The 13308-nt window shown below is 42.3% G+C and overlaps 1 protein-coding gene across 1 annotated transcript in view; it reads right to left on the reverse strand.

Moving 5' to 3' along the window:
- Positions 1 to 9530: 9530 nt before the first annotated feature.
- The window catches only part of LOC127644675 (phospholipid phosphatase-related protein type 4-like), a 34432-nt gene continuing 30654 nt past the window's right edge, over positions 9531 to 13308 (reverse strand). The window contains exon 7 of the mRNA XM_052127985.1: positions 9531 to 11036. Coding sequence (XP_051983945.1) covers positions 9531 to 11036 — 1506 coding nt within the window. The remainder of the gene's footprint in view (positions 11037 to 13308) is intronic.

Genomic DNA, 13308 nt, shown 5'->3' on the forward strand with positions numbered 1-13308 from the left:
GGTTGAGCTGGAAGAATTGGAGGAGGATCTTGTGCTAGCGCAAGCCATGCGAGCCCCCCAAACATCCGATTCAACATCCTCAGCTGTGCAATATGTGCTTGATGAGCTTTAGCCCTCTACTGGAGCGCATTGCCTCATTACATTTGGCGGCTCTGACAATGGGGATGATGCTGTGTCACTCACAGCTTCAGGTGAGTGGATTTCTTTCCCCTAGCAAGGGTGAAGCCACGGACAAGGAGCTTCTTCACAAACAGCTCGGTCTTGAGTGGTCCCCTCCAGAAGAGCAGGAAAAGTATAACCTGGATTAATGTTTTTTGCAAACCGGCCATCTTCAATGGTCCAGAGGAGCGCACCATTCTTACCAGTGATCCATGCGGAGCTCACAAAGACCTGGCGTGCGACCTACTTTCTGCATACTAAGGTTGGAGATTCTGCCATCTTCATTAAAGTGGACCATGCTAAATGACTCCTCAAAGCTTCCCCCAGTTGAACAGGCAGTCGCAGCTCACCTCTGCCAAAATACTGCCATGAGATGGAAATCCCGCCTCGCCCCGCCCATACCATCCAAGCCATGTTGAATGACGTCTGCACTGGCTGAAAGAGCTTCTACAGCAGCATGCCAAGCTGACCCAGCACTCCACAGCATGTCGATGCTCCAGGTTTTTCAAGTTCCTCAAACAAATGGATGAGCAAGGCCCCAATCCAGAGCTGTTCAAAGAGCTTCGCACCACTACAGATTTAGTGCTGCGAGCCACGAAAGCTACCACTCAGGCCATTAGCAAAGTGGTGAGTAGCTTGCTGGTTCTGGACCAGCATCTTTGTCTAATTCTCACGGAGATGCATAAGGCAGAGAACGCCACCCTCCTCGACACCCCAATGTGGCCAAACAGTCTCTTTGGCAACACCGTGGAAGGCTTTTTAGAGTGCTTCATCACGGAGCAAAAGTAGCCTCAAGCAATTAAAGATTTTATGCCAAAGAGAAGTAGTACTTTCCCTTTCCCGGCATGCTTCCAATCTAATTCTGGTCAACGCCTGGCAAAGAATCCATTTCTCGCTTCCCAGCGTAGCCAAAAGCAACTACTGTGCTGTCTATGAAGCCACGCAAACCGTGGCCCAAGTGTAAGCATCCGCCATCTCAGCGCGAGAAATGCACAGCCGGAAAAACCCCAGCCAGGCAGCAGGAACGTTCCTGACATGCCCAGCCCCGTTAAGAGGAGCCAAGAGCTTGCCTTTATTCATGACCCAGAGCTGAAGATGGATCGATTCAAGGCGCACAGTAAGTAATTCTCCCCTCCACCCCAATACTGCTCATTGGGAAATTGTCCAAAATGTTCCTTCCGTGTATTACTCAAACAGAGGTTGTTCTCATAAAAGAGAAAAAAGCGGCCATTGTACAAACATGGGATGCTCACACAATCTCAGAAAAAGTGCCATTTCCTTTTCACGTAACATCCACCCAACACACTCTGCTCAACCGCTTCCCTTTGGTGAGCGGCGCTCTATCTCCTATAGCTAGTGAATCAATAAGCCCGCTGTCCTGCTGCATGAACGTGACATCCCAGGCATGTCAGACAGTGTGTTAAAAATTATAGAGCAGTTTTACGATCCAGTTTGTATGCTGGCCACCTCGCTTCACCTCAGGATGCGCTGTCACTGCGCACAGAGGTTCACTATCTCCTCGCTGTCCCAGACTGCAACACACACAGTGTTAATGTATCATTTATTAAGAGATTATTGAATGGTACTTTTATGACAGTTGAAGTTCACACAGCAGCGTGCTGTGTCACTCAAGCCGAGTCCATCACTGCTGCAGCATCAAACTCTTCAAATTGAAACTTTCTTCGCTCTGCACAGTGAAAAAAGAATAGTTTAGTCTTGCATTGCCTTCATTAAACAAAAAAAGATATTTCTTATATTCTAACCTATAAAAGATAAGTTGTGGCTCTGTTGCTAACGCAGGCTTTTCTGTGTAATGTGATGGTAATTTTCAGGGTGATCTGTAACTGGGCCCTAATGACATCTGTTTTTAAGTGTACATATTTAAATTAGTGCAGTAATATATCAGTGTGCTTTGTCCCACTTCTGCATGTCATGAGCAGTATTTATGCATTTACTCTGTGGCCTCGCGGGGGTACTGTAAACTATTGCAGCTACTTCAGGCAAATTAACTGTATAAAACCATGTAAACATCTAAGTTAAGTGTAAATATAAGCATTTTGCTCTGCCGTTCATTGACAACTGGAGTGTGAACAGACATAATTTTGGTGCGTGCAAAGCGAGGTGTGCAAGGCGATCACATGGTGAAGAGAGTTGCTGTGTCTGAAATCGTTCACTCATGCATTATGTCCTATATAGTGAATGGCAGTAAGTGCACTATATCTCAGCACTGAGTGAACGAAATGAGTGAATCTGGGGCTGTCACAGAACCAATGTCACATATGAACTTTTAAAATACTTGGGCCTTACTCGTTGTTCTTATTAAATACTTTATTAAAACAATAAATCTTCATTCTGTTTGCCATTTTTAATATATATGTTAATATAAAGAGAAAACACATTTTATCATGTGTACATTATTGTATTTATTTGTTATACTTTAGTATCTTTTTACAGGCTGGGTTGCATTTCTGGATGCATAGCACTCTCATTCGACCAAATTATGATAACCTACATGTTATAACCGAATATTTAAGACATCCACAGCATTATAATTTTCACTGTGTACAGTTTCCTGAGTTAAAATAGTATCACCTCATTTAATTATTTAGTAAATAATTTTTCTTTCATCTTAATGGCAACATTCTGCATAAATGTTTCTGTATGTTTTGCCTCTCTACATGTTATTATGTTATTTTAATCAAGGAAGGATTTGAAAAAAGTAATCTAATACATTCAGCATGAAATAAAAGGAGTGAAGGAAGCAGTAAACAGCAGACACTCCCACAAAATGGCGGACACCCACAATAATGCACTATATTGGGGATGGGGGGTTTCAGACACAGCAAGTGTTCTGCGACTGGGGTTGGTGCCCTATGGAGGCTGTGTACTCTGTGTTTAGAGAGCGGCGGTAGTACTGCTGTACAGAACTGATGATCTAAATGCTTTTGTCACTGTAACTACGCTAAAATGAGAATCCTCGCAGAACTTTAAAAACTATGAAATAGTGAAAGTAGGCATTAATAAAGCATGATCTTGCTTTGGTTTATATTTCAGCATTATATATAATGTCCATGTGGGACATTTTCACCGTAATAAAATTAGAAAGGTTTCCAAACCTCTCTTCTTATTGACAAATTCATCCAGATCTGACAAGAGCACTTAAAGGGATAGTTCATCCAAAATGGAAAATTCTCTCATCATTTACTCACCCTCATGCAATCACAGATGTGTATGACTTTCTTTCATCTGCTGAACACAAATTAAGATTTTAAGAAGAATTTCTCAGCTCTTTTGGTCCATAAAATGCAAGTGAATAGGTGCCAACATTTAAAATTTTAAACAATCAAACAAGTCAGCGTAGAAGTAATCCATAAGACACCAGTGGTTAAATCAATATCTTCAGAAGTGACGTGATAGGTGTGGATGAGAAAGAAAAGTGGTGACAATAGACGCATCCGACACAGGTTGGGGCATGGTGTGTGATGGACACCCGACTGTCCCAAGCCTCACTGGCCAGCGAAACACAAGTATGCATATCCCCCAGTGCACCTCCTTCATTCTGTCATCCGCAAAGTCCGAGAGGACATGGAAACAGTTCTATTAATTGTGCCGAAATGGCCCAATCAGTCCTGGTTTCTGGAGATGATAGAAATACTAGACAGCCCTCCATGGGAAATACCGCTGAAGAGAGACCATCTCTCTCAAGCACAAGGCATGATTTGGCATCCCCAGCCAGAGCTGTGGAACCTATATGTGTGGGCCCTGAATGGAGCACATAATTGTCTCAGTCGGAGATGAATACCATTTACAGTCAATATGGTATATTATATTACAGTCTTAAATGGCACGTGTGTGCAAATTGCTCGTCTTACACCGTCAACGCTCAAGGTTTATTTAGCGACTATCTCAGCATACCATGCCCTGGAGGCTTGCTCTTCAATAGGCAATAAAAGTTAAAAGTTTAGACATAAAGATCCTTAGGGGAGCGAGGTGTTTGAACCCCTTTGCCCCTGCTATGGTGCCATCTTGGGACTTGAATCTGGTGCTGAAGGCACTCACAAACTCCCCGTTTGAGCCATTGGAATATGTTGAGCTGAGGGGGCTTTCCTTAAAGACCACACTCCTATTGGCTTTGGCCTCATTTAAATGGGTGGGTGACATGCATGCGCTGTTGACAGCTCATGCCTGGAGTTTGGTCCAGATCTGTCAAAAGCCACCATTAAACCTAGAAAAGGCTATGTGCCAAAGGTTTTATCAATGAACAGTGCTCAGATGGTACATTTGAAAACTTTCATGCATATGTTATGCCCGGTGAGGGCATTGCATACATAGGTTACGTGCATCCATAAGTTTAGGATGTCGGATCAGCTCTTTGTTTGTTATGGTGGACACACAAAAGGAATGTCCGTCTCCAAACAAAGGTTCTCTTGCTGGATCGTTGATGCGATTGCCCTTGCTTATGAATCACAGGGCGCAAATTGGCCTCTTCATGGGCATGGACAAATGGTGTATCCTTACAGGACATACACTCACCTAAAGGATTATTAGGAACACCTGTTCAATTTCTCATTAATGCAATTATCTAATCAACCAATCACATGGCAGTTGCTTCAATGCATTTAGGGGTGTGGTCCTGGTCAAGACAATCTCCTGAACTCCAAACTGAATGTAAGAATGGGAAAGAAAGGTGATTTAAGCAATTTTGAGCGTGGCATGGTTGTTGGTGCCAGACGGGCCGGTCTGAGTATTTCACAATCTGCTCAGTTACTGGGATTTTCACGCACAACCATTTCTAGGGTTTACAAAGAATGGTGTGAAAAGGAAAAACATCCAGTATGCGGCAGTCCTGTGGGTGAAAATGCCTTGTTGATGCTAGAGGTCAGAGGAGAATGGGTCGACTGATTCAAGCTGATAGAAGAGCAACTTTGCCTGAAATAACCACTCGTTACAACCGAGGTATGCAGCAAAGCATTTGTGAAGCCACAACACGCACAACCTTGAGGCGGATGGGCTACAACAGCAGAAGACCCCACCGGTACCACTCATCTCCACTACAAATAGGAAAAAGAGGCTACAATTTGCAAGAGCTCACCAAAATTGGACAGTTGAAGACTGGAAAATGTTGCCTGGTCTGATGAGTCTCGATTTCTGTTGAGACATTCAGATGGTAGAGTCAGAATTTGGCGTAAACAGAATGAGAACATGGATCCATCATGCCTTGTTACCACTGTGCAGGCTGGTGGTGGTGGTGTAATGGTGTGGGGGATGTTTTCTTGGCACACTTTAGGCCCCTTAGTGCCAATTGGGCATCGTTTAAATGCCACGGCCTACCTGAGCATTGTTTCTGACCATGTCCATCCCTTTATGGCCACCATGTACCTATCCTCTGATGGCTACTTCCAGCAGGATAATGCACCATGTCACAAAGCTCGAATCATTTCAAATTGGTTTCTTGAACATGACAATGAGTTCACTGTACTAAAATGGCCCCCACAGTCACCAGATCTCAACCCAATAGAGCATCTTTGGGATGTGGTGGAATGGGAGCTTCGTGCCCTGGATGTGCATCCCACAAATCTCCATCAACTGCAAGATGCTATCCTATCAATATGGGCCAACATTTTTAAAGAATGCTTTCACCACCTTGTTGAATCATTGCCACGTAGAATTAAGGCAGTTCTGAAGGCGAAAGGGGGTCAAACACAGTATTAGTATGGTGTTCCTAATAATCCTTTAGGTGAGTGTATGTTCAAGCCCTTATTATGGGTGGGATACCGACTATAATTAACACAGCCACCTAATTATATGCTGTTGAACTGCTTCATTTAAAGTCATAAGCACGCCCATAAGAAATAAAACGTACTTTCCCAACCTTGTTGTGAGGTGGATAATAATCCATACTGTGTATATCATAAGACAACATTAGTATTCTTCTGGCATCTGCCACGTGGGACTATTCATATACACTTTTATATGACTTAAATGTCATCGGCTTGTGGCACGGAGTGGTGGTGGTGTAGTGGTCTAAGCACATAACTGGTACCGTAATTTCCGGACTATAAGCCGCAACTTTTTTCCCACGCTTTGAACCTCGCGGCTTATACAATGACGCGGCTAATATATGGATTTTTCCTGCTTTCAAATTTTATAATTTAAAAAAAAACAAAAACATTGTGACGTGCTCAGTTTTTTTGTGCCGTGAAGCTTTCATTAGACCACGCTCAAACTTCCCATCATTCTGATTACGGTAGTAATTTTGTCACCCTCACCATGGCAAAGACATGGAGAAATGCATATGATGCTGCTTTCAAGTTGAAGGCGATTGATCTGGCTGTTGGAAAAGGAAATAGAGCTGCTGCACGGGAGCTTGGTCTTAATGAGTCGATGATAAGAAGTTGGAAACAGCAGCGTGATGAATTGACTCAGTGCAAAAAACTAAATCTGAGGCTATTCAACTCCGACACCGAAGGAGATGACTTCAGTGGTTTCAGTGCACAGGACGAGGAAGATAGTGACCAATGACTTTCTTGGTAGGCTACTGTTTACTGCAAATGTTTTATTACAAGCCGTGTGTGGCAGCGGGGGCGTGGTCAAGCGCCCGTCCGGGAGAGAAAAGCTGTAAGGGCACTTACACCTGCGCTAAATTATGTCTAACACCGGTGTCTAATTTCAAGTGCCCTGCTTCACGTGTCCTTCTTGGGAAAACTGTCACACGGGCACCAGTGTGACAGTTTTCAGCAGGGCACTTGATGTTCCAGGTAAGGCTTTTAATGGCCACAGCAATGTTTACAATCAATTTTATAAAGTTTCTCAATTCTTCTATGCGCCAACACTAGACTGACGTGTGTCACTCTCTCAGCTCTGTGGCTGCTGCCTTTTTATGCCGCTCTCCCCATGCTTACTGAAATTAGACACCGGTGTTAGACATAATTTAGCTCAGGTGTAAGCACCCTTACCGCTTTTCTCTCCCGGACGGCCGCTTGACCACGCCCCCGCTGCCACACCGTGTTTCATTAAAGCCTATTTATTTTTGTTACAAGCTGTGTTTCGTTAAAGCCTGAGTAAAGTTAATTTGTTTCAATGTACCGGTAGGCACCTGCGGCTTATAGACAGGTGCGGCTTATTTATGTTCAAAATAATATTTTATTTAAAAATCAGTGGGTGCGGCTTATATTCAGGTGCGCTCAATAGTCCGGAAATTACAGTAATCTGATAATCAGAAGGATGGGTCGAGCCCCACAGCCACCACCATTGTGTCCTTGAGCAAGGCACTTAACTCCAGGTTGCTCCAGGGGGATTGTCCCTGTAATAAGGGCTCTGTAAGTCGCTTTGGATAAAAGCGTCTGCCAAATGCATAAATGTAAATGTAAATGTGACTTCTTATGTATATATCTATTTAGTGTTATAACTCTTGGTGTAATGCCATGTAGTAAAGCTTGATGGGCTATTGTTCCCCATTGTGTCGAGTGAACTGAATCCAAAAGGAATGTCTTCAGATACACATGTAACCTCGGTTTCCTGAGATGAAGGGAACGAGACTTTGCAAAAGCTAGCCGCACTACAACTTCAAAGTTTTATAATACGAGGGAGTCACTCTTGTCCCTCAGTCAGAAAATTCTGAAGAAATGGTGACTGAGCCCCTGCTTATATAGGCCTATTGTGTGCCTAAAGGGGTGGGACTCATACACCATTGCCAGTCAGAAGATTGCAGTGATTGTATAAGTGTTTCAACAAGGTCTTGTGAAGGACACTCCCTCCCCATAGTGCTTACAGCAATGTCTCGTTCCCTTCATCTTATGGAACCAAGGTTACATGTGTAACCGGAGACATTCTCTGCAAGTCTCTTTAAATTCATTGTCTCTATGCCAGCAAAGGGCACTTTCAGCTGTTTGATTCAAAATTGCTTTTTTGGTCACCAAAACACAGTGCATATGGTTAAACAAGCCCCTCTACACAAAACATCCATTTGTTGAATAAACCATTGATAAAACTCTCGATAAATATCCATCGCAATAACAGTCTCCTTTTCATCTAAAAGCAATGAGTGTGATTCAGCACCTGGCTAAATTATTTCATAGTGACATAGTGAAAACAATTAACAGCCATAAGCAATGAAATCACCATGAAATGCACTGAATGGTCCACACAAATATTTATATTGAGAAAATATATTCACTGGTGGCCAAATGTTTGGAATAATGTACAGATTTAGCTGTTTTGTAAGGAAATTTAAACTTTAATTCACCAAAGTGGCATTCAACTACTGATCACAAAGTATAGTCAGGACATTACTGATGAAAAAACAGCACCATCACTATTTGAAAAAAGTAATTGTTGATCAAATGTAGACAGGACAAAAAAAATTAAGATTTCATTCAAAGGTATACACTACAGTCTCTAACAAGGACAGAAAGAGATGTGGAAGGCCAGATGTACAAGAGGATAAGTAAATCAGAGTCTCTAGTTTGATAAACAGATGCCTCACATGTCCTCAGCTGACAGCTGAAGATTCAGGGGCGCAGGCCTTATGGAAAGAATTGCAAAGAAAATAGCCACTTTTGAAACAGAAAAACAAAAAGAAATGGTTAGAGTGGAAAATGAATCACAGACATTGGACAACAGATAATTGGAAAAGAGTTTTATGGATCTTAACCCCATTGAGCTTTTGTGGGATCAGCTAGACTGTAAAGTGTGTGAGAAGTGCCCGACAAGACAGCTACATCTATGACAAGTGCTACAGGAAGTGTGGAGTGAAATGTCACCTGAGTATCTGGACAAACTGACAGCTAGAATGCCAAGGATCTGCAAAGATGTCATTGCTGCATTTGGAGGCTTTTTAGATGAGAACTCTGAAGAATTTTAAGAAGTTCTGAAAAATTTTCTCAAATTGTATTAGTAATGTTTCATGTTTTTAATGTCTTGACTATACATTGTGATCAGTTGAATGCCATTTTGGTGAACAAAATCTGCACATTATTCCAAACTTTTGGGCGCCAGTGTATAATTTTACAAATTTATGGTATGTTTTTAAAAGCAACAACATTGCCATGAGACAACAGATAACAGGGATCTGAGAATAACAAAGCTTATCCAAAAGCTGTTTAAAACAAAATAGGTAAATCACACAATTACCTTTTAAAAACAGCCTCAGATTTCATATTTTGTGCTTATTAAATGTTTTAGTAACAAGAGACCTACACAAAGTAGATTTAAAATGCACAATGTTGCCTAACATGTTCTGGAGAGAGCAGGTTTGTTTACTGGTCAGGGAATGGAGATATCCAGAATGACTGGTTTACTCGGTCCCCCAATGAAGCCTCAGAGTTCAGAGAACAAGGCAACTCTTGGGAATGGTTGGCAAGAAGTTTTTCTTACTCTTTGTAAGTCAAAATGGGGGGAGGTGTCGGGGAAGGTTTGAAAAAGTGAGGCAGGTTCCTGGTGTTCTCTGGACTAGGCCCTCTGTCGGACAGCAAGATGATATTGCCTTTCCTACGTAGGGTGGAGTCTCGACTGGAGGTGGTAGAGAGAGTTTCAGAGGTGGCTTCACTGCCCCCTTCTACTGGTGTGACTCGGATGGTGGTGATACTCGGTTGGTGGTGGTGATGGTGAAAATGGGGATGATGGGGGTTGCTTATGTCAGGAAGACTCCGGTTGCCATCTATGGAGCCGTAGCCATCTTTCAACGACTCACAGCTCTCAGAGTCCCGGTTTAGGTCGCTAAGCTCGAGGGACTGCCGAATGCTGTCGCGCTCCTGTGGTTTCCACCTCCAGGATCCACTGCCATCTGTAGATGGTGGTTTCACAACAGGCTTGTTCTCAGGGTGGGCCTCCACTCTTACAATGCCTGTACTGAGTTCCTGATCCATTAGGGCTTTGTAGCGGACGGAGCCAGTACAGCTCACAGTACTGCCCTCACTTTTAGGACTACTGTGCAGCATACCCTGCTGCTTGGACATAGCAATGACCTGCATGATCCGTGGTTGGCTGTTAGTCCTGCAGACTGTGCTCTTCTCAGCCACCTTCAGCCATTTAGAGTGCGCAGTCCCGCCCCCTCCCCCACCATCATTCACCTCCCCACCTTCCTCCTGTGGTAAGGAGCTCACATTCTCTTGTGTCTCCTCAGGGATATGAACCAGTTGGGAGGAGCCTGGCCGTGACTGAATAGATACCCTGGCTCCACCTGCCAGGCCACCAGTGTTATTATGATTGGCTAGTGGGACAGTGCTAGCAGCAAGCTTTATGTACTGCCCAGGGGGTCCACCACGGAACTCACCATCCAAGCCCATAGCAGAAGGTTCAGAGCTGCAGCGGAACTCCATGTTGCATTGGGGAGACTGGCGAGCCTCAGCCTCCATCACTTGCAGTGACATCTTACGGTTCTCGTTCTTGATCTTCCATTGTGAGAGCAGCTGTTTGGAACGTGTGGAGTCCATGGAGGCATGAATGGCAGCGTGGCGGCGAGGCACATGTTCTTCAACTCCAGTTGAGTGTACACGAGGCAGGGTGTTGCTGAATGTCACGAAGCTCTCTTGGCAGAGTGGGCTGGGTGGCATAATGAACTCCACCTCTGTGCTTGACCTCTTTAAGCTCGACATGGAACTGCTCTCTCGGGAGGGCCCACGTAGCAGGATACTCTCCGAGCGTGCCGAGGTGGGACGTTCCCGCATGCTCAGGCTCTTAAGAGGTAGTAAGCGCAGTTGATCTGTGTTCAGGTTGGGAAGCGGTCTCAGCGGCTCCCGCATAGTAGGTGGAGGCACCACTGGCTGGGGCTGTGGTGGAGGTTGTGGTTGTCGGTGATGCTGATGCTGATGTTGGAGTTGATTTGTCTTCAAAGATTTGTCTTCACTAGGTTTAAAGTTTCTGACTGCATACAGACCCTGAAGAATAAAGCAGCATTTTACTACTGTACTGAAATCTCCTTTATCTGTACTGTACAGATAAATGTACTGTAATTTATGCACCAGTTTATGTACTGTATAGTATTGTGTTTAGAGCACAGCAGTGGCCACCAACTTTTTGAGCCTGGAAGGTTCTGGAAGTATTTTTCCTATTGATTTGTAATGTAGGCATTCCATAAAGTACGTCATTAAAAAGCTCAGAGGAGAATCACAACATTACAAACTTTGATTTAAAGCAAAAAGTATTAGAAAATCAGACAAAAGACAAAGGTACAAGACCAGAAGGGTTACCAGGATATCATGTTTGGGGGGGCATTTGGCTTGTTTGGGGGGGCAACATAAACAATTGAAAAAATCAGCGCAAAATTAAGCTATACTACACACAATCTGTTTTAGTGCATATCTTTTTCTAAGCCAGGAACCCAGAGATAGGCACAGGGCCCATATTAGACTATAGGGCTATCACATAAAAGTTAGTTAAACCAGGTCAACATTAATAATATGTTGATGATATTATTATTATTTATTATTATTATTGACAGATTCATATATCAGATCACAGTGATTGTCTGGTGATGAGTGACAGGTGTTTGCTTGTGAGAAGACGTGCTACACGAGTAGGCAACCGAGACGAGAGAGTTTTTTAAATGAATCTGAAGTCACATTTGTATAGACAAGAGGTAAATTAATTTGTTTCTTCTTCTAAGCTGTTCCAGACTTAGGTGCTACTTTTAGGGCTAAAATGCTTCGTGAATTACTCTTAGTAAAACACATTAGGAGTCTAAAGTTATAAAGCTACTTGTAGCCTCTTATAAGATTCTTTGTGAATGCGGCCCCAGGTAAAAAAATTTGATATGCTCATTTGAACGGTATGAGAACAGTATTTTAATGTTATTCTCTGGTTGTAAGTGGCTTTGGATAAAAGTGTCTGCTAAATGAATAAATGTAAATGTAAACAGTAGGCCTATATAAAAGAAAACATAAGATATTAGGCTACAGGGGGTCAGGAGACCTAGAGAGTTGAAATAAAAGCTATTTTTGTGAAACTATTAGAATTGAAATTATGATATGATTAGCAGAGGCAACATAACTTTTTTTTATGTATTTTTTTATTTTTTTTATTTTTATTATTATTTTACCCTTTTTGTGAACTATTGTAGTACATCCAGTGTATCCTATCTACAGGACCAGTCTGCGGCTAGTCTTGGCAAATTCAGAAACAAACTGATTCATGTCCAGACCTTTTGTGATTTTCTTTTCGTGTGCCAAAATGACCAAATCTCTCTTCCTTGAATGCAGCATTGATCTTCGGAGAGGGGTAAGAATGCGGCTCAAGGTAGAAAAAGAACTATAGCAATAGCAATAGGCTACATTATTTTTAATGAACGTTCTAGTTAGGACTGTTCGTTTTTTTATTTAAGGGGCTACTGGAGGAGTTTTGAGATCTATAGTCAAAATAGACTTAATTAATTAATTAAATACTACTATTTTTCACAGTCTCATATTTACTTTAAGACCAGGGTAAAGCAAGGAAAACTAAAATTTACCTCAACAAGGTGGGATAATGAACGACTCTAGTCTCATTCGTGGAGGTGGAAAAACAAGTTCTTTGTGAAATGCAAGATTTATTGTATTAAAATTTAAATTCAAAAGAAAAGGTATGAGTCTGCTGTTTTTGTCAATTTTAAGATTTAATTTAAAATGTTTGCGATTTTAATCTAAATACATGGTTAAATATTTTTCCACTTAATTGCTCGAGCAAATTAATATATACATCTGTATAGAAGTAATGCATTGAATACGTTGATTAAATTGGGTTTTAACGTGAATACGTCTATTAAAGAGTGTATATGTGTACAAAGAGAATCGCAATGCTGACAAAACCTTTTTTTTTATTTATTTATTTTTTTTTTTTATAAAAGTTGCTGATAACTTCTGGATTTGAAATAAAAAAAATAGTGAGTATGCCTATGTGTTTCTGGTACAGTACAGCCGCGGATCAGTTAGCCTACAAAGTAACGCAGCATATGTGAAAGCATCTCGCGCTGCTCGTGCACTGTATACAGTGCACTGCACACTGCTTTCTCATCGCCGCACATTCTATCAGCTGCAGTTCTGGCGCCTCGATCAGTCCCCGAAAACTCGACGTACATTCACATCATATGTTAATGCAGCGGTAGAGTTACACTCACAGGACACTGCACTTATTCGCAATCACAAAAGTTCATTGTTTGCTCGTGCTTTAAAGCTC

This window comes from Xyrauchen texanus, chromosome 6 (genome assembly GCF_025860055.1).
Source record: "Xyrauchen texanus isolate HMW12.3.18 chromosome 6, RBS_HiC_50CHRs, whole genome shotgun sequence".
NCBI lineage: Eukaryota > Metazoa > Chordata > Actinopteri > Cypriniformes > Catostomidae > Xyrauchen > Xyrauchen texanus.